Source organism: Mya arenaria, chromosome 6 (assembly GCF_026914265.1).
Source record: "Mya arenaria isolate MELC-2E11 chromosome 6, ASM2691426v1".
In the NCBI taxonomy this organism is placed as follows: domain Eukaryota; kingdom Metazoa; phylum Mollusca; class Bivalvia; order Myida; family Myidae; genus Mya; species Mya arenaria.
This window is the reverse complement of record NC_069127.1, coordinates 13,150,392-13,173,200: the sequence shown is the minus strand read 5'-3', so window position 1 is coordinate 13,173,200 and position 22,809 is coordinate 13,150,392. Positions and strand designations below refer to the sequence as shown.

General features: G+C 35.0%; 1 protein-coding gene across 1 annotated transcript; it reads left to right on the top strand.

Annotated features, from left to right (window-relative positions):
* Window positions 1–15,333: 15,333 nt before the first annotated feature.
* On the top strand, window positions 15,334–22,513 carry LOC128237566 (beta-1,4-N-acetylgalactosaminyltransferase bre-4-like). The gene is made up of 5 exons (XM_052953158.1): window positions 15,334–15,621; window positions 15,948–16,135; window positions 20,220–20,342; window positions 21,719–21,814; window positions 22,225–22,513. Exons 1-5 carry the CDS (start codon window positions 15,334–15,336, stop codon window positions 22,511–22,513), a joined length of 984 nt encoding a protein of 327 aa, XP_052809118.1.
* Window positions 22,514–22,809: the final 296 nt, after the last annotated feature.

The window sequence follows — 22,809 nt, the reverse complement described above, 5'->3', positions numbered from 1 at the left end:
AAAAATCAAAAATGTTCATAGTGGCTGGGTATTTTAGACTGGAAAAGGCATGAATGAAAATGTATATTTTTTCTCTGATCTAGAAAGTACTGAAAGCCTGGGTACATTGAGTGGATGTTGTCCAGCACCAGGAACGAGGACCTAGCCAAATATTCAAGCCAAGCGTAATATTTACTAAAGCTCCATAAGAACAGTATTTAATATCTTGTACAAAACATTATCTGTTTTGGGTCATTGTATTAGAGAAATAATATGCTGATTTTATAGTAAACGTCGGATGGTTTTTATCTGATATTTAAATTTTTAAACTTGACTTGAATGGTGCCATATGATATTGCACATAATAAAACACTACAAAGATAAAGTATTACTTACATATCGGATCATGACATGAATCATTCTGAAATGACTTACTAACAGAGTATCATATACACACAAATGTAGATCTGAATGTCACAACTTGAAACTAGATGTACTAAGTAAAACCATTGAGGGGGTTCTTAGTGCACCACATGTCACCTTAATATGCCAAAAATCTTTACCATGGGATTGAAAATCCTGTATATTTGACAACAATACAGAGTTGGTCTTGCAAATTTGACATTGCCTTTACGTGTGATATACATATGGCAAGTTATTTTAAATTGCCTCTGAACATAAAACAAAATACCACCCATACTTGACAACCTTCATCACTCTTGTATCCTTATATTCAGCATTCCATTGTGAACAAACACTAAGTCAAAAGTGTATCTTTCAACTTAGAGGTAGGGACATGGGTCTTGCACGCGACAAGTCGTCTTGGTATGTCGGACACATGTGGGAAGTCATTTTAAAATATGTCCATACATTGGAAAGTTACAGCCCGGACACGACAACCTATACTCTATGTCCTTATATGCAGCATTCCATTGTGAATAAACACGAATAGTGATCTTGACCTTATAGGTAGGGACAGGGGTATTGCACGCGACACGTCGTCTTGGTATGTCGGACACATGTGGCAAGTCATTTTAAAATCTGTCCATACATTGGAAAGTTACAGTCCGGACACGACAACCTATACTCTATGTACTTATATGCAGCCTTCATTGTGAATAAACACCTAAGTGTGACCTTGACCTTAGAGGTAGGGACACGGGTCTTGCACGCGACACGTCGTCTTGGTATGTCGGACACATGTGGCAAGTCATTTTAAAATCTGTCCATACATTGGAAAGTTACAGCCCGGACACGAATTATTTAGCCGGACACACGGACGGACGGACGGACGGACGGTGCGATTTTAATATGCCCACCTTCGGGGGCAAAAAAAGGCCGGAGTTCAGCAGATCTTGTTTTATATCAAAAGCTAACTGTCCAGTACTACCCAAACTACCTGAAGTTCAAAAAACGTCATCTAAGAACAAAATCACCTTTTTTCCCTCGCCCCGCCATTTTGCTATAAGGGGACGAGTAAATTTTGTATATAAATAGGGTGTCACACCTAAACCAAATGGTTAAACTAAAACAAATTAATATGAGGTATCACCATTTTCATCTGTGAATGAAAATCCTAAATATTCTGTATGCTCAGAATAAATATCTAAAAAGTGATATGCAAAATGTATATCAAATTTAATCATCCAGCTACCCTTTTCTAAACACATCAAAGCAAGTCTGGGATCTTCATATTTGATAGATTGCTTCCATACATGTTTGTTCACCATTCTTAAATCCAGAATTAAACGTTTTTACCGTTATTTTGAACGGATACAGAAAGAGTGTTTACAACAGTAGGTACATGCAAGCATTTTTCAATCAAATTCCTATCCAATAAATCATTAATTGCTTGTGCAACAAACGCACTCTCTTTCAATGCCAACGCATTATTACTCATTATTGATTTTATAGGTAAAGAATAGAAAGGAATTTTGTAACCAAACAATATAGTGTCTAGAATAAACTGGCTTGCTCCTTTACTCTCCCAGAATTTAAAATGCTCTTTTAACCTATTTCTAACTATGATTTCTTTTTGACCTTGCTCGTTAACAAAAAAGTCATCCGTGAAATGGTCCCGATAATAAGTAAAAGTTCTAAAATTAGAATACTCATCTTGAATCTCACTGTCAGGATTTCCTGTTATATGGGACGTATCACTTTCTAGCGGGTAGTTCAGGTTGGCTGAATGGTGTATTGGCTATTGGTGTATGGACAATTTCGTCTGATGTGGTTGGCTTCACCGCAAGCGAAACAGGGTCCGTAAGAGCCTTGAAAGGAATAAGGCTTCACCCCGTACTGCTGTGTAGATTGTTGAAGAAACTGAGGCCCGGTTCCGGTGACCTGTGAACCAAGCACTCTACTAGACCCAGTGCTATCAGAATAACCATAAGCAACAGCAGGTTTAGAATTTCTTCTTTTGATGGACTTGTTCTTCCTCTTTTTGATGGCTCGAGATTCAGCTTTAGTGAGACGGGATTCATCTTCCGTGTCACTTGCGAGAGGGTGCGACTCGTATTCACGCACGCTCGTCCAACCGCCCTCACTTCCGTCGGCAATGCGAATGTGTTTGTTCTGGACACGACGCTTCTCACGTACCTCAGACAGCAGTTCCGAAGCATATTCGAGTTTAATATTTTTCGTACTGCAAACGGTTTCCTTCAAACATCCAATTAATGTCTTTTTCGGTTTTCAACTTTTTTAAATCACTTGCTGAGACAGAATTTTCACGTACCTCGTCTTTCAATGGCGAAAGGTCCCTTTTAAGTCCTAGCAACTCTATCAAAATTTCGTGTGAACTATCGTTTGTATCACGTGTTGGAGTTTCACCACCGTTGTGCTCCATTATCGATAAGCGAAAAAAATAACGTTTGTATACGGCTGTACCCAAAGGCAAAATGGAGATATCACGCTACAAATGCACGAAATCCTCATGCATTTCCTGTAAAAAAAACTAGCGACACCTATCAGAGGCATACAAACAAGGGAAATGAATTTTTGTCTGATTCGTTAACTTAAACGGCAAAAATTACATTTATGTTTACTTGTATACATTTGTTTAAGGAAATTACAAGTCATGGCGAAAGCTTACAAATCGGTTTAAGGTGAAGGCTCTATGATGCACTATTACTCACAAAGATATTTACCATATTAAATAAGATTGTTTTTAATTTACAAAAACAGGAATACTATATGTCGGAAAAATCTTATGAAGGATGTTGTGTTTAATTTGAAAGATATGTGCAGAAAACGCGGAAAAACGATTGTAGATCACAGTAAATCGTTTAGCCTTTACCAATCATTTATTTATTTTTTTAGTTTTCAGCTACTAAATATACGGTTATAAACTTGTTATCAGTTTTTACTTTTTCCATAAATGTATTATTTAGTAAGTAGTTGAAGGTTTATCACTCAAAATTAATGTTTGCTATACACGTATGTATCGATTTTTGATAAAAGTGTCACTTATACAAATGTAGCAAATCATCTAGAACGAAAACAGGTACGTGCGTGGAAAAAGATTTTAGATAGATAGATAGATTTATTTCAGCATAAAATGTACATAGCATGGAATTAAACACATGATAAATAATATCAGGAATAAAATATATCCATGTTAACTACATTATATATCTAAGGATAATACAAAAAAGGGATTGATAATCCCTTATTTCCATTGTGGTCCTTATATAACAAACTAGTTGACATAGGAAGACATGCTATTAAGAAATTATAATTAAAAAAAAATAAAAAATAAAAATAAATAAATAAAAAAATATCACAGTAGAAGACTGATTATGTATTAATTGTATTGCATATTTAAATATAAATAATAATATGTTAGGTAAAATAAGAAGTATCACAGTGTATCACAATTGAAGTGCTGTTCAAATACTAGATTAACAGAATGTATTCAACAATGGACAATAAAACAAGACATAAATATCCATGAATAATAGGTATGCTAAATTAAAAAATGTAAGATTACCTTGGAAATGAATCTATCTATTACAATATAAAAAATATGATATATGAACAGCCCTAGTCCAACAAATATGTTTTAAGGGAAGATTTAAAAGACTTCAAAGACTTGCTGAACCTTATTTCCTTAGGGAGATCATTCCATAGAGAGCATCCTCGGTAAGCAAAGAATTTCTTACCAAAACTATTGACCTTTGGATATGAAAAACGCCTACTATCCATAAAATCAGTGCCCTGAGATGTAGCGGACATTCTGAATCTAGTTTTATAATTGTGTGCCACACTAACGGGGTTAAAATGTTCACTTAGATATGAAGGGGCCAATTTGGAATGAATCTTAAAAACATGACAAAGAGTTATAAAATCAACCCTTTTGTCCACAGGTAACCAGTTAAGACAATTAAACTGAGATTTTCCAATGTGGGACCTAGATTCTAAATTTAAAACAAATCTCATTAGTTTGTTTTGTGTGACCTGAAGCTTATTACGCAAGTCTTGGTTAACAGAATAAAACCAGATGGTAGAGGCAAAGTCTAGATGGCACTGAATAAGGGACATGACCAGTAACCTTTTTGTGTGCTGGGTAAGGTACTCACGCTTCCTAAATAAGAATTTTTACCTTGTTTTTGCCTTTTTCATGACCGACCTAGCCATGTCCTCAAAAGACAAGCAATTATCAATGGTTGCGCCTAAATATTTTACTGAAGTTTTACATTCAATTGGCGAACCTTTGCAAGTCACGTTTAGATTGCCTTTAGATTTAAGCCTCTTTTTTGACCCGAATAAAATAGTTTCTGTTTTACCCAAATGCAGAGATAGCTTATTACAGATAAGCCACTCACTAACAAGTTCTAATTCTTCAGAAAGGCTAGACTCTAAATCTTCTGTACTTTTGCCTGACACTAAAATTGCGGAATCATCGGCGTATAGGAGCAGCTTATTTCTGACCACAGCTGGCATATCATTCACGTAAATTAAAAATAAAAATGAACCTAATATTGATCCTTGTGGGACACCACATGTGACCTTTGATTGAGAGGATAAAGTACCAGAGACTGAAACAAGTTGGTGACGGTCGGACACGTATGAGGAAAACCATCGTGTTTACATATTACGCTTGCTTAATATTGAACATTAAAACTTGATAAAAAGTTGAAATGCGGTTAAAAAGCTTTAAATCTGTTTTTGTGTGTTTGGTGATTTGTGCAACGCTGGCCTGTGTTAAACATATATGGGAATTGAGCATCTCTTTTAGAACGAGACTCCGTGTTGAAAAACTATTATTTGGTGCGGCTTCCGGTTTGCACAGCCATTATACAACACTTAATTCCAGTAACGGAAATCGGTTTATCGAAAGAGAAGGAGGCCTTAATAATGGCATTAATTCAAACGTTATCAGGAAATGGAAATACTCTTTAAAACATGAATTAAGAGGAAACCTATCTTTTGACTTTTGTCAGGCGGTTCCAGATTTTCTTGGTAAGAAAAGTTTGTACATACAACTTTAACAGGGGCTTCCATGTATGGTATAATTGGAATCAATAGAAACAAACAATATTGCATATGCTAGTTTATTTTAAATGTTTAGTTGTAAAACTGTCAGTAGGTAACTCAGGGATGCCTTGCTTTAGCCTCAAGTGATTAAGGTCGTCCTTATTGTTGCTGGATTTCTTAATTGTATTGAGCTTAACTTTTAAATTCATCTCAGTTCGAGAATAATTATAATTTAATGTATGTAGACAAGAATCACAAGAATATCACAGTATATCTGTTGCAATAGAATCATTAGAATGATATTCTTTTTCAATACATGTGACCCCTATGGTTAATATTGTATTTTTATGTAGAAAATACTTAAACCAATGTTTTGATGATGATGATGATGATGATGATGATGATGATGATGATGATGATGATGATGAGATGATGATGATGATGATAATGAAGATGATGATGAAGGTAATGATGATAATGATGATGACGATGCTGCTGCTGCTGCTGCTGCTGCTGCTGCTGTTGCTGCTGCTGCTGCTGCTGCTGTTGATGATGATGATGATGATGATGATGATGATGATGATGATGATGATGATGATGATGATGATGATGATGATAATGATGATGATGATGATGATGATGATGATGATGATGATGATGATGATGATGATGATGATGATGATTGTGGTGGTTGTTGTGGTGAAGATGATGTTTATGATCAGGTTGCTGATGTTAAAGATCTGCTTAGCAAACATGGTTATACATAGGTTTTCAATAATCCGTCGTTATATGATGTTAATACATTTGTTAGCATATTCAAACAAACATTAATTGATACTTATAAGCAAACATGGTGGAATGACAAAGCAACAAGTGGTGTGTTAAAATTGTATGATAGTATTAAAGATACATTAGGCTACGATCAATACTTAAATATTCTTCCACAGGATTTACGATTCTATGTGAGTGGACTAAGAGTTTCGGCGCATTCTCTAAGAATCCATACTGGTAGATATGCAACAAATAATATCCCCAGAAATGAACGTAACTGTATTTTTTGTTACACTCGTGACATAGAAGATGAATATCTCGATGTATTAATTTGTCCTTGTTACATTGATATTAGAAGAAAGTATATTAAGAAATATTTTTACATTAGACCAAGCATCTATAAGTTTAGAACTGTTAAAATCTGAAATTAAAAATACAGTATTTAAACTATCAAAATATATTAAAGAATCTGTAAAACATAGAATTTCCCTTACTTATGATAATTAGTATAATATGCTCATCCTCACATTTTGAATGTATGCATTCATTTGCATTTGCTCATGACAACTTTTCTATTTCTATTTGTATTCAACCTACGTCGGTTCTGTATTATGTGACTTGTTGATTTCATATTTGGAAATGTGTTTGATATTATTTGACATTATGCTGTGATGGTATACGTCTAATACAATTTTGTTCTGTTCTGGTGATAATTGCATTCCATTGAAAGTGTTCAACGTAAGTTTTAATACTGACGGTGTTAAACACGTATCAAAATCAATTTACTAGCACATTCCGTGTGTATGTCCGCAGGAAAATAACTCATAGGTAGACTCAGTCATCTCCGTTGTACATGAAAGCCGCTAACTAGGTGTATGTTTAATACCAATAAAATCGAATGCATTTTTAGGAGCGACAGTAGACAATTAGGTATGACGACACGGCCATATAAATCAATTTATCTAGGTCACGTATGCAAGTGGCGGATCCGTGGTAACACACTTGACTGTCAATCCAGGGGTCGCAGGTTCGAGTCCCCGTCACACCACTAAAACAATACTAACCGTCTTCCGGGAGGAACGTTTAATGGGGGCCCCGTGTGACAGTGCTATACACTGGTGCACGTGCACTAAGCTCGTAAACACCCTTATGCGAGTATAAATAAGCTTACAAACCAACATCGCGTACGGCAATGAAAGAAATACAGTGCACGGACAAGTAGGCTCTGATCGTCGTGTCTAAAGCGATGAAATATACGCATTTCTTTGTTTAACTTTCTACGCAGCATGTGATTTTCAAAACACGAACATACATTGTACGGTCAATTTATGAAAACCCGAAATCAAAATTTAACATGATCGTCAATATAAGGTTAAATGCATTCCTTATCTGTTTATCGAATACTTTATCACACTGCTATCAAATTTAAATGACAAAAACATGTGTGGTAAGTTAAATTTCAACTTAAGGCTACAACAAATTGATCATTTGTTCTACGGACTTACCAAAAAAAAAGTAGGAGCGAGGGAAAAAATAATACTAATTTAAAAATTAAAGGCATATCAGAGGCCAGCGTAAAGCGAAAATTAAAAGAAAATGTGTATTTCTTATCAAACTTATCATACAATTATGTGAAGAAATGCTTTTTAATTGCAAACAAAGGCTCTCAGTAATAAGTGAAAAGGTTTTGAATGTATAACATGAAAAATCTGTCTCAATATTTAACAAATTGGAATAAGATCAAGTGCTGTACTATGAACTTTCATTGCATCAGCAATTTAAACGTGGACATATTGTATAGACAGCATTTCTTATTGTAACGTGCAATTATTCGAAGACCAAAAAGAAAACTATTGTACTCATTTCGTTAATCTAACTTAATATCACAACAAAAATAGACTAGTAAGAGTGATTCATCATTTGAGCATTTCCAAATAGTGGATCAGGTCTAAGTTTGAACCTCTTGAAGCACATGATAAAATTAAAGTGACTTTGACAAGGCAGAAGATCGAAAATGTAATTAACACAGAGAACATTTCTAAAAAAAGACACTGTGGATTGAATTGGGGAACAGTATAATTGAAGCAGTATCAAACAAATTTGCAAATGTAGCACCGGTCATTATAATAAGTGAAGGTGGTGGAATAAAGATGTTTCCGTTTCAAGACCTCGCCTTGACCACGAACCTATGGGTTATAGGTCCGTGCCTTGAAAAAGAATAACATGATGGCATCCATAGCTTCAATGCCCTTAAGAAACAGGCCACTTTACTACTAAGCGATTAAAGGAAATAAATTTATACGAACAAGGTAGAACAGTCATTTTACTGATAAAATGTTTTATTTTCTGATTTTACTGATGTTCTTATTATAGTCTAGAGTATGTGTAAGAACAGACTGTTCCTTAAACATTTATAAGCCCTACATTTTTTTCCTGTTTATAACAATTTTGAGTATATGAATACTGAGAAATGCATTTTAGAATTTTAAAAAATAACTCACGAAAAGATGTTCAATTGTTGTAAGTCGTGTGTCCGTGAATGCTACTATAAGTTTTGCACTCAAAATCTGATATAGTAATTATTTAGAACTTAATTTTAAGTACACAACAATGAATAACTTAAAACACACATAAATAATTATTACCTTCGACGCTGTGAAACTGTTGTTGTTTACTGAAGACCATAATCCATTGTCTTTGACACTGATTTTCACTTAAAACGTGTATTTCTCATTACGAAAACTGAAAATAAACTGAAAGTTAATACCGAAAATGAACAAGAACGGTGCATCCAAATATTCCCGACAAAAAAGACTGTCAACAAATATTGACACGAGGAAAGTTTGTTCGCGAGGAATGTAAAGCATGGAAATTCCTTGCGAAGTCGACGTTGCAGGTTTGAATTCTAAGTAAAATAAATTCAGAAAATAGAGAAAATTAAGAAGTAAACAACAAATAACATGCGCGGCCAAATAGTATGTGCGGGCACATATTTTTTTTCGTTTTTTGAATTTTAACCGCGGCAAATCCGACGAACAAATGATCAATTTGTTGAGGCCTAAAATATATTTTCATAAAATTCTGAGTTACAATTGTTTGCAACCTACACATATACCTTTATAGGTACTCAAAATCACTATTTTACTAGAGTATATGGAATATGATTTTATCACATGCGTACCCTTGTTTGTCGTGTAATATACCCATTACGAATATTTTTATCTTATACATGTGTTAGATAACATATCAGACATTTCAATTGAGTAGACTAATCACATACGACCTAGATATCCCTCCGCATTGTTTATAAACAAAATGGTTTAAACAAATACTTACCTCAACAATGAAGCTGTAGGACTTCCGGGAGATAAATGGCTAACGAATCACAGTGCCAGAAAGCATCTTGTTCGAAAACTTTCTGATAACAATGTTTCGCCAACCAGATAATGCAGATTACTAGTCAAAGGAATATCCAGTCGGTCAAAAAATACAGCCACATAAGTGACAAACAACACGAGAACATTTCAAACATCTCCATCTTAACAGGCAATATGCGACCAATGCCATAAAATTTGCTTGCCAGTTTAAACAGCTGTCGGTTACCAAAACACAAATACGAATTCCGCAGCACAGGTTTCTCATCACACGTACGTCCCAAGAAGGCTAGAACAGCTTGTTCTCTGGAAACATTCTTGATGAAACTTTTTCAACATCGACATCCATGCAGTGCAGTGTAAGGCTTCCTCGTAATCATCTGCATGTTGTAAAAATCCATGTACACTATGAAAACGCTTCAAAGTCATCGTAGAAAGAGACAGCGAATATCTTTTAAATCCGTGCACAGTAAAACTTGGCAGACCGAAGTAGGTCAAATAAACCGCGTAAAGCATGTACTCTCAGTGTGACGTCATCAAATTGTGTACTTATTGTTTTTTTTGGTTAAAATTGTTCGTTAATTATGTTGTTGGATATTTACCACACATTTTATACTTGTGACTTGTTCAGCGCTTTATCAGAATTAAAACTTCATAACTGCTAGCTGTTTTTGTCATTTTCATTTGGAACTATGTATATGGCGCATCGTTGACATTCCACTCAGTGTACTTTGGCTGTCAAACAATGGGTTTAGAAAGTGGAACGTGGAACTAAATTGGTAATAAAAACACCGTTTTAAGCATGTGATAAAAAAGATCTGACACTCGTTGTCATTTTATACCAGATTGTTATTAAACTCGTCCATGAAAGTTGTTAGTAAGCTCGCCAGAGGCTCGCTTACTAACAAATTTCATGAACTCGTTTAATAAATCTTGTATTAAATGACAACTCGTGTCAGATCCTTTATATATAACACATGAAATTGCTATAAAAAAACAATATATTATTTTAAAACAATATCATATATCATCACATATAAATGACATACACTTTACCAACTGTTTTGATTATTTTGTTATGCTATGTGTTTCATACAGAACAAAACAGAAATTGTTTCCGACTTAAACATTAAAAGCTCATCGTCACAAGAATATGTATAGATAAAAACATGGCATGTGGCAATTATAACGAAAGTACTATTCATAAATCAATCAAAAGTTTGATATAAATATTGTATAACAATAACAAGACTGTTATCGATATTGAAGGTATAAAATAATATATATGTTAGTTATTGTAAAAAAATAAATAATTGTATCTATGAAATTGTATTTGACCACTGATCTATAAACTGTCATGATATGTGTATATATGCATGATTCTTGTATGCTCATGGGCCTATGGCTTTTTTGCATTTGAAATAAACTATGAAACTATATAATATGAAAAGGTTACGATTTCGGTGATAATATAGATCTATATGTTTTTTTCTATACTGCTACACGTTGATTAATACAGCCGCAAGGTTCATACTGCGTGGTACATACAACTTTGTGGTTACTGTGTAAGGATATTAATATTACAAACCAAGCAACAACAAAAACACACTCAAAAGAAAAAAGAATATTTGTACATCGCGTATGTCCGAAGGATCTACACATTAAACTTTGAACACTACAGTTTATGATACAATCGACAAAACAAAGAAGGAAAACACATAGCAAATATTTATACTATATTAAGAAATCACGTAATTCGAAGGACTTATCACAGTAAAGCGCTAACTTCCTTAGGATGGTTTGGTTATTACTTTGCATTAGAACAATATGTTCCATCAAACTCGTATGAGTGTAGTTATAATTCGGAATATATTGACGTCTAAGGTCCGCATATACTGCACATTTGAAGACGAAATGAAACTTAATAAGATGGTCTTTGTTTTCAATTTAAGTTCTCTGTTTTAAATTAGACATTGGAAATTTATTTTAAACATTCTTTTGTTAGGCCTAAAAAAAAAATATGTCTGTTTCCTGTAACCCGACCGACCGTAATTTTTTACCGCCGACCGCAATTTTTTTATGCCCCAAAATTCGAAAAGTCAGATTTTTAGCGATCTCTGGCCTATGATGACAACGATAATTTAAATATTTTGGTAGTGTCCGAATCGTTGCATAGTTACAAACGTTTCCGGTTTGGCAAGTTGAAACAATGGCAAAAACCTTAATGGCTGTGACATTAAACTGCAGGGCTTTCAATTGACCCAAGCTCCCGGGTTTTGACGCACAGGAATCGTAAATGACCCGAAATCTACGCATCATCCATTTGTAATATGCATCAGTTTTGACACGGGATATTTCGGTGTGAGAGTCGGTATCATCTGAAAGGAGCCTCAATGCATGATCTGAATGTTTGTTTCACCCGCAAGAGCAATTTACACCCGAAGTGACAAGTGATTATCGATCTGGAATCTGATCGGTAACCTTGTCAATTAGCAGCACTCAAACTCGATGACGTAATATTAACTCCGCCCATTATGCAAATTAACGGATACCTTCCGCTTTTTCGCTTAGTGCAATGGTTTTGAAAAACAACAATGCTAAGGATATATTTTGTTCATTTATTTTAAGTTTTTTTTATTATATCTCCAGTTAATTAAAAATTATTCTTATAAGTTTTTAATGAGTTAACAGAAAAATAAACATTTTTCATACCACATGGTCTAAAAAGCACGGAAAACAGGTGCACGCTAACTTCCTGTCAATTTTAATGAAAGTGAAAGGAGAACTACGTAGATCGTTGTCAGTGTCATAGTTTAGTTCTATCACGGACCTGGTTTATAGGTCTGTGGTTCTATAACAAAACTGTTATGGTTTTGCCATTTATGAAAAATACGATGTTGCAATACTGGCAATAGGAACGTTAAATGTTTTTGTTTACTTCCGGAAAAAAGATAAACCTGAAAGTGAAAGTTAAAGTAAGAAAGATGTCGTTGCAACTAAACAATCGCTGGTGCATATTGGAATTTGACAAGGATGCACTGGATTACATAACGAAGATGCATTAACTAAATAATATGTTCGTCAGAGTCAGAACATATTTTACCAAGTTTTGACTCTGGGAATGTTTTAACCCCCGTAGTCCAGTCAAGTCCAGAAAAGGAAAAAACAACAAGGTATTCTATTGAAAGTTACATTGATTATCGTGCTTGAGATTTTTACAGAATGAACAGTGGATCTAATACAGCAGATCTTTTTAAAACACTGAAAATTATTAAAAAAAATAAGTTGTGGAAACTATTTAAGATACTGTACGTGTACTAGTTTTGCTGTTTTACTGTTTAAAAAAGAAAATGGTATTACTTTTTATTAGTCAGTCTAAGCTTTTTGATACTGATTCTAGGCTATTTAAACATATTCCAGTCCAATCTGTTATTTTACACTGTTCGCTGTCGAGTCAGCAGGTAAGCTTAAAGTGTCCAAGCAGTGAACAGCGTAGACCATGGGTCTACACTGGTCCCAAAGATCTGTACAATTCTGACAGCCTCTAAGAGTTAAATGGTTTAGTCATTGATTCTAGTCATTTATCAATCGAAGTATTGATTTATATAAAATTATGTTTTGTGAAGATTCTTGCCTGTTCTTGTTGCAACAGCATTTTATTTTATAATAGTTGTCATGTACATTTAATTGTAATACAACTTGATATTATTACACAGTCTATCTTAAAATAGTCTGTGCAATAATATCATGTTTTATTATTAGAAAATGTATGCATTTTGAAAGTTTTGTTTAAAACATTTGCCAAAAATAAATTGTCTAAATGTTCTTTGATTCACTCTTTCACTGGGTTATATTTGCAAAGTCTAAAGATGAACTGCTTCCCTGGTGAACATACTGACAATGCTCAAAATTGCACATAATGTTGCCACCGCTGGGAGTCGAACCCATGGCTTGCCCTTCAACAGGATGCATTCTACAACTGAAATACATGTACCATGGCTAAAAATAACTGATAAACAATGCTGTTTCTTTGTCAAGCTTCACCTATATATAGATGTGAAAAAATCACTTAGTCTTGATTTATTACAATGATGATGTATTTTATGTTTTGATGGCTGTCAAGCTAGCAGTTTTAGCTTATAAGTGGCAGAAAGATTGAATCTATATATCACACTGAATTCTCATTAAAATAATTCACCTGAAATAAACTTGAATATTGGATCATTCTGACATTTAAAAAAAAAAAAAAAAAAAAAAAAATCCCTACCTACCGACCCATCTTTTTTTCAGCATGTTACAGGAAACAGACATATTTTTTTTTTAGGCCTTATGAAAGGTATTTTTTTTTATTTTATGTTGTATTGTTTGTCCATAATCTCTGATAAGTAGTTTGTAAAGCGCATTTGAAATTTTATATATAAAGGGGCGCTATTAAATCTGGCATATAATAATAATAATAATAATAATAATAATAATAATAATAATAATAATAATAATAATAACAATAATAATACTAATTATAATAATAATAATAATGATAATAATAATAATAATAATAATAATAATAATAATAATAATAATAATAATAATAATAATAATTATAATCATAAGTATAATAATAATAGTAATAATAATAATAATAATAATAATAATAATAATAATAATAATAATAATAATAACAATAATAATAATTATAATAATAATAATAATAATAATAATAATAATAATAATAATAATAATTATAATAATAATAATAATAATAATAATAATAATGATGATCATAATAATGTTCATTGTATGTATGTATGATGATATCTCAGATATGATTTGAATCCGTTGGCACTCACACAAACTCCCCGAACATATAAACATGATTTTGTACCAACACGCCTGAGGCTTGCTTTTCAATAGACACAGTCATGAGGCCTTTTGTAAATACCTTATCATACGAGATTTGTTTTCCTTTCTTTCTTTTCCTGATAACACAAATGCAATTTATACAACAATTCTGAGAACAATTCTCACGAAAATCCAGATTTTTATGTTGTCAACACTAACGTCTAGCAAGTTATGCAAGTTCTAGATGATCAGATGCTAAATTTTATTTAAAAGTTTTACAATTAGAACAACTCATGGCCATTCCTACGTGGAACTACATTCTTCATTTTTTTAATTTACTCGTATAAACTTTTAAAAATGAAAAATAAGAAACCATACTCACTCTTTTTATATCCATATTCCACTCATTGGCACTATAACGGTAAACGCGTTGGAGCATTTTCAACACATAGCAAAATGTAATGGCTCCAATGATTACCCGCCATGAATTTGCATAGGTTATTTGGGACAATTACCTTCCCATAAGATATCTGCAAAACCCGTAAACACGTCTATGAAAGTGAAAAAACGCCTCGGTTTCGTCTCAGCTCTCCCGATGTCCTGGTTCCCAGTTATCTACCGTTGACTAATCTACTATCTGGGTACCAGTATCGAACGATAACACACTTCGTTAAATTTTAGACAGTTCTCGTGTAGGAGTCAGAAGTCATTGAACTTTACAATTATGAAATTCTTTATGGCCCCTCAATCCCCTTTGTGTATGGAGAAGGTTTACATTAAAACCCTATGTTTTCCTTTTCTGCTTCGATGTATTTATTAGCTATATGATTTCTATGAAAATAGTCGAGAAATGATTAGAAAGTTTGTTCATTTAGTGAAAAATAAAGTCACCAGCATGGCTAGAATGAAGTTAAAAGTCTTTGTTACTAATACACATGTTTGTTTTTCGGTGGGAAATCTGAGCATTAGTTTTGAGGCTGCACATAGATCAGTTCTGCTAACGGCATTCCAGGATGTGTCACCAGGGGGTGCATGGCGTCCGAACAGCTGCGTTGCTAGGCAACGGATAGCAATTATTATCCCTTTTCGTGACAGGCAGGAACATTTGGACATTCTAGTATATTATCTTGTCCCCCTTTTGAAACGGCAAAAAGTGGCCTTCCGAATATTCGTGGTAGAACAGGTAATAACATCTGTATATTGATTCCAACGATTGTCCTTTTCAAGACCTTTACGGTGAATCAAATTAAAAACAACAATAGTTTACCATGTCAGAAAGGTATGGCTCAATCAGAAACGCAAGCATATTGATACCATTTAAAAGGATTGATAGCTATTAAGGACGTGATAATGCTTATTTAATTGTATTAAGCAGTTAACAGTCTCATTGCACCTTTAGAGTACTACTTTATAAATATATTATATAATGCAAAAGAATAACATTTTGTACAGAACACATTATTTTGGAAAGTTTGAGCACATACAACTTAAACAAAAATCACGTTTCAGTTCGGCAACAAAACCTTCAACAGAGGTCGGCTTATGAACATCGGGTTCATGGAAGCGCGGAAGAACGAGGAATTTGACTGCTTCATCTTTCACGACGTCGATCTCATACCGGAAGACGACAGGAATATGTACACATGCTTGGAGAAGCCTCGACATATGTCCCCAGCTGTGGATAAATTAAATTATAAGTGAGTAGTAAAGGAATGAAGATTGCACGCTTGTGGTGAGCTTGACATAGTTGTTTGAGGTTCGGTGTATATGCGTGTGTGTGTGTGTGTGTGCGTGCGTGCGTGCGTGCACGCGCGCGCGCGTGTGCGTGTGTGGGTCAGGCATGACTAAATTTGTCTGGGCTGTATTTTGACCATGCATTTTAGGATTTTCAAAAAACTTGCTTTGAAAGTTCGTCATGATGAGGCAGTGTGTCGCGCACAATACAAAAGTCTGTACATCAAAGATCAAGGGCGAGGTAAGTGGTCAAAGGTTGAAATGATTCTTGTCCGGGCTGTGTACTGACCATGCATTATATGATTTGTCTTAAAAAAAATGCAATGAACTTAAATGGTAAATTTCACGGTTAGAGGTCAAATGCTGAAATGATCTTTATCTATGGTGGTTCATCATGCTCAGACGTAGTTTTGCAGGTACACGTATTGTTCAATTCCATCTGGCATCCCCCCATGCCAGATAAGTCACGCGCTGTGACGTAATACTTTTTTATTTCTTTTATTACATACTTTAAGTAACCAAAATTATGAGATTTCAATAGATGAGTTTCATAAACATTAACTTTGGAAAAATGCATATTCACAACAAAACAAAATAACCCTTCTGTGACTTGATATCGAAGGAACTTATTGACGTATGCAGTGAATAAAAATTACAGCGCGTCATGACGTCAGTAAACATCATCGCACGCGCTTTTTGGTGAAATGTACAAAAATGAGGCTTTTTTAAGCAGTTTCTTCACACAAAAAATAATTATTGTATGCTAGAAAATATATCAATCATGTGTGTCCGTTCCGGATAGAAAAATCCGACCCTCGGGCACGCCGCGTAGCCGGTAACTCGGCAAGCCTCGTTACCTGGCAACGCAGGTGCCCTCGGGTCGGATTTTTCTATCCGGAACGGGAACACATGACATATATTATTAGTGTTAAAATTGCATGGAAGGGCATTCTGTTTCTTTCAAAGGCTCTTTCAACGGGCCCGACATGTCGCCATTTGGCGTTTTTTTTTCCATTTTCCATTTGACTAATTAAACCAAATCGACCCCAACAGTTTTTAGCCTTGTTGAATTTAAAGTGTACAAAAAAGATATAAATAAAATAGCCATTGGGACTTTAGGTTCCTAAAAAAATATCACTTTGTTCATATACTTTGTCACATTGCCTTTCTTGTTTTGAAAAAAACACACAAAAAAACCTAATGTCCATTTAACATGAAGTGCTCGTTTACACCACTTTATAGATTTTCAATCACACCATATCGTTTATACTGCAAGAATGCACGAACAATAGAAATCAATTGATTGAAATCGTTACAAATAGAAACCTGGATAAGAATCAAATTGATAATTCAGATGAAACTATAGGAACAAACGCAGTATTAAAACGTTTAGCTATTACCTTATTTTGAAACTAAATTATTGCTGGGGCTGGCGCCTAGGACCGGCCAATGAAATCGGAGTTCGTCATTTTTCACTTTCGTTGACACAATACTACGTGGGAGTGTGGTCTTTTGTTGGGTCGGAAACCTGAGGACCCGGAGGTTACCTTTGTTTCTGGCTTAGTCTGAACTACAAAAACGCGTATTCGCACTGGCTCTTATAGCATTACATTTTTCAAATATGGATGCGTGCATGTGCATGTAATCAGTTATGTATTTCAGGTTTTCTGACAAATTGGTACGCTTTTATAATAGTATGCTTATGATGAATGATGATGAATGGTGGAGAATAACATAGATGCTGTTTTTCAATTGAAGTTAAAAGTGCTTGATTAAAAAGAAATTTAAAAATAATGAATCAGTCAGTGTAAGCGCAGTGCAATTTTACAAGTATTTAAGAGAGTTTCGTATTAGCTAGGCAAACTATATTAACATTCATAAATTATACAGATGATGTTCAGTCATTAACACGAATCCAGTGATCGGTGGAAGACATTAGTCCGTTATGCTGCCATCCACGTTCTCGAGCAAAAGTATATGCGGGTCACAAAGTTTGTCACATTTCCCATCAAAATATCAAATTCCTGGTTGCAACCTTTCTTCTCTAGCAGTTGTTCTCGTCAGAATGATATGGACACTCGTCAGACTTCTCCGGATGTTTCCGAGAAACGTTATCCTTGATCTAGCATGTCGCGCAAATGTGCTTCACGGAACGTTTCTCTCCTCTTATATACACAGTGTGTGGACTAGAATCACTGCACTCACCACGCTGATACTTAGAACAGAACAAAGAACGTCCCTCTTTATTAATTCAGCTTGAAGTATCACTACGACGCGTATCCTGACTACGAACGGCCCATGGCCTCTCCAGCAATAAATTTAAACTTCCAACATCAGAAAAACTATCGGCCCGGACTCGATTCCCTCTCTCTGGTTAAAGTAAAACTTCCTCGTGAATGTTCAATACACAATTCCAGAGGTATATATGAGCGAAACACATAAGCGATTTCAGGTGAAGTAACCTATACTTAATCTCCCCATTCACACTCAAGGCCGTGTTTTTAGAACATAGATGTGTCAAAAGAGAACAATAGCCGGTCACAAACTGAGACATACTCAAGTCATTATAGTCAATGTCTGAATGACCAGATATTTGAGCCGGTACAAACGCATGGGGCCATAACTGGGGGTGACGAACTGAAATATCAGTTGTTTTTGCAGATTTACCAGATTTCACCTTTTTGGAAGGTGTTATACACGTTGCTATCTTCTGTTGTCGCGTAACGTAATCACGGTCACGTCCAAGTGAAAAAGAGTGTTTTCTTGTTCTATCTCGCTGAAAAGACGCCTTTTCTCTCCATGGGCCCTTTTCTCTTCAACTTGCCGTCGTAAAATGTCCCTCTCTTTCAGCAGATCGTTTAGGTCAAGTTCGTTCGATTTTTTTTGTCGATTTTGCTCTGGGAGTAAGTTCTAGCAATTCCCGTGACAATAGCTCACTCTTTTCCTGTAGGTCGCGGATGGAACCATCAACATCCACCTCGTTCTTCAATCTCGCACCAACAGACGCCATTTTTATTAATTTGATATCTTAACAATGACCGCTCGGCTGGAGGCGCGCTTAACAATGATATAAGCGCTAAAACACAGGGCCACCTAACAGAAGTCTTGCCCATCCTTTAAATAAATACCATTCTTACACGTAAATGTTTTTTAAGATACAATGCAATATCAAATTTACAACTGTATTTAAGACTAGAGAAATGAAACCATATCCAATATTCAGAGCTGTGGGACCTCCCTAGATGTCATTCGTCGCAGGTTTCGCGGCATTTTGGGTAAAAAATTACTCCTTTGACGAATATCCCATCAACCGATGGGAGTAAACTCCCCATTTGGCTTCAAAATTCTGTTTAAGTCACACTTGGGGATGTGACGGGGTCAAGTCATAATGCAGCCATTATAGGGCGCGGGCAGACCTTTATAAACGCAATAACAACAACAAGCCACCTAACAGAGAATTATGGGAAGAGAGTGACGTCAGAGAGCGCTTAATAATTATCGTTTTTATGTCTAAATACTTAAATTATCTAGTTCAACACAGAACAACATATGCATGATCAACTGGAGAAAACGGATGACACTTCTTTCTGTCGGCTTGTCAATATCTTAATGATCCTTATTGGTTGTCCGGTTAGCGGTTGTCCGGTTAGCGCAGTGGTTAGCGCACTCGCTTCTCACCTAGGCAACCCGGGTTCGATTCCCGGCTTGGGCGCATGTGAGTTTGGTTTGTGGTCACCAAGCCGGACAAGTGGGTTTCCTCCGGGTTCTCCGGTTTCCCCCACAACACCAGACCACACTATCGCGTAATGTCGTGCCAATATATAATTAATATAATGTTGTAATAACTTGTTTCACAATCGTTGTAAAATAAATATGTTTAAACTAAACTAATGATCCTTATTGCAAGCATCAGTTAAACATTGGTTAGCGCGCCCATTTCAGCGGAAGGATATTATTGTTTAATGTAGCTGCTATATGGCACATGACGGAGGTAGGCCAAACTACACAAGGTCCACGTCGTGTTTTCTTGTTCTTATTGTGTTTCAGATTGCCATACAAAGCGCTGGTGGGTGGGGTTCTCAGCATGAAGGCAGAACATTTCTTCAAGATCAACGGATTTTCGAACCTTTACTGGGGCTGGGGCGCTGAGGATGACGATATGTTTTACAGGTAAGCAGGCCTGATTATGATTAAAATAAATGAATGTACAAATCAAGAATGATATTGCTAGGCCCAACGGATTTAATAAAATCTTCCAAATTGATCTTTGTAAGGCACCACAAGAAAACAGGCTTGACTGGGATATTTATGAATATATGAATTAACCGTATTAACAACTGTAGAAAACGTTGAACCAGGCTTAGTTTTGGTAATGTTGTTACACATTCATTGTTCAGTGGATGGTAGGTAGAATAAAATTTTAAAATGCTTTGCAACAATGGCAAATAACAAAAAACAAATAGTCCCAATAGATACTTTTAAATATAAGGACATTGACAGACATTCAGCGGCTATAAGTATTTATATTGAACGAAAGGCAAAATAATGTAATATAATGTGATAATACCACATTTCAAATTTTCAATTTCGGAGGAAATCAAAGCTTACCTATGAATACTGAGAAGGGGACATGCTGTTGAGTGTTGATTGTATATCTGTATACGTGTCTGGATGGATGGAGAGGTGTTACAAACTGTGTTGGGATTATTTCTCCGAAATTGATGGGAATATGGCAATAAACTTTATATCTAGTAGATGCAATATTAACGACGTTATAAAGTACATTCATGCCGCTTCAAATATTGTGTGTGTTTAATTTTAGTATAAAAATAGTACATATTTACATTCTAGTGTTTGACGACCAACAGTACCATATACACTTAAGTACTAAATTTGGAAGAAAAAGGTTACGTTTCTTAAAAGAAGAAAACACTTGGTTGAAACTAACCAAAATGTATTCGATAAAGTGTCATATCCGGTGTAGGAGTACATACAATGCATTAAAAATGACGACATTACAACTAAATCAAGTTCACAATCCTTTGAGCTTCAAAACTTAAGGAGTCGGAAAGGAGGCCATGGTCTGATATAACATTGATTTGATTCGCTGTCATCCGTTGAAAAGTTAAAGCACAAGAAACAATGAGAATTAACATCAGAACTGATGACGTTTGCCCTACAATGCCTAGTTGTACATGTGTCTTTTAAGAAGATTTAACAACTGCTGTAAAACCTGCTTCTGTATATTGAGTTTAATGAAGACCGGACTAGTTTTTAGATTGTTACGGCCCTTTTAATTCTTATAAATGTATATTGGAACTATAAAAAACTCACCGGGTCAATCGTAATGAAACATACCAATTAAATTCATATTATTGCATATTTGTGGAGTTTATTCTTTAGTAGAAAACATGTCACTACTGATTATGTTGGTTTTTGAGGAAACAGTCCGACTTTTTAATTCTGTTCTAAAATCACTGTAACAAAACTATAAATATATCAGGTATATTAGCTTTATGGTACAAAGATGTTCGTGTACTTTTCAGACTTTCAGCCTCGAAAATCGGTGTTTCACGGCCCAACATCACAATTGGTCGGTATAAAGCGATAAAACACGCGAGAGGGGAAGTCAATAAAGCCAGGTTAGCATCCGATTCATAATTTATTTGACCATTGCATCTTAATAATACAAGTACATACCGAACAAGAAACCAAGATGCTGTCAGTGTTAACTTAGTAACAAGTATAAATTACTTGGGGATTAAACCTTAAAGGTAGTTGCCTTATGTTTGTTTCTTTGTGTCGTTGGCTATTTTAATAAACTAAATATGTTTTAGTATTACTATGCAACATCATTTATAATGAAATAATATCATGTGGGTTTTATTGCGACTGTGTTTCAGTATAAGATGTTTTCCTTTGTCAACAATTGCAAACCTCCAATAAGGACAAGGAAGTGGCACATTGAGGCAGTGTTCAGCAAACGTTGAGAAATATACAATGCATCTTCATACTTACGTCTGATTATTGTTCTATTTAACTTTCATTTCAGATTCAAGCTTTTAAAAACAGCGAAAACGCGTTACTTAAAAGAAGGCCTCAATACTTTGGAGTACAGATTGGTTGAAACCCGACTTGAAAAGCTGTACACATGTATAACAGTGGATATCGGTGTTCCGCCGAAAAATCAGACTGAATATCCAATAGCGAATGTGGGTGATCCGCCGAAGAATCAGATCGAATATCCAAAAGTGGATGTGGGTGATCCGCCGAAGAATAAGATTAAATATCCAAAAGCGGATGTGGGTGATCCCCCGAAGAATCAGACTGAAATCCAATAGCGGATGTGAGTGTTCCGCCGACGAATCATAACATAGACTTGCTCAAAATGATTTGTGAAAGCGTTAACGCTTGACATGTATTTCATGGCCATATTTACATATATATCAATGTATATTTAGAATTTTAACTCAGTTTAATTATGCTCTAGAATGTTGTGAATGGGAACAGTCGTCAAGAGAGAGAGAGAGAGAGAGAGAGAGAGAGAGAGAGAGAGAGAGAGAGAGAGAGAGAGAGAGAGAGAGAATAGGACAGAGCGAAGGGGAGAGATTAATAAAATAATTAAAGAAACATATGC

Bases quoted from the DNA above. Each gene is read 5' to 3' on its own strand.
- LOC128237566 (XM_052953158.1), top strand. From the start codon at position 15,334: ATGGCTAGAATGAAGTTAAAAGTCTTTGTTACTAATACACATGTTTGT. The intron at 15,622-15,947 runs GTAATAACATCT...ATCACGTTTCAG, and splicing joins GAATATTCGTGGTAGAACAG to TTCGGCAACAAAACCTTCAA. The intron at 20,343-21,718 runs GTAAGCAGGCCT...TGTACTTTTCAG, and splicing joins GATGACGATATGTTTTACAG to ACTTTCAGCCTCGAAAATCG.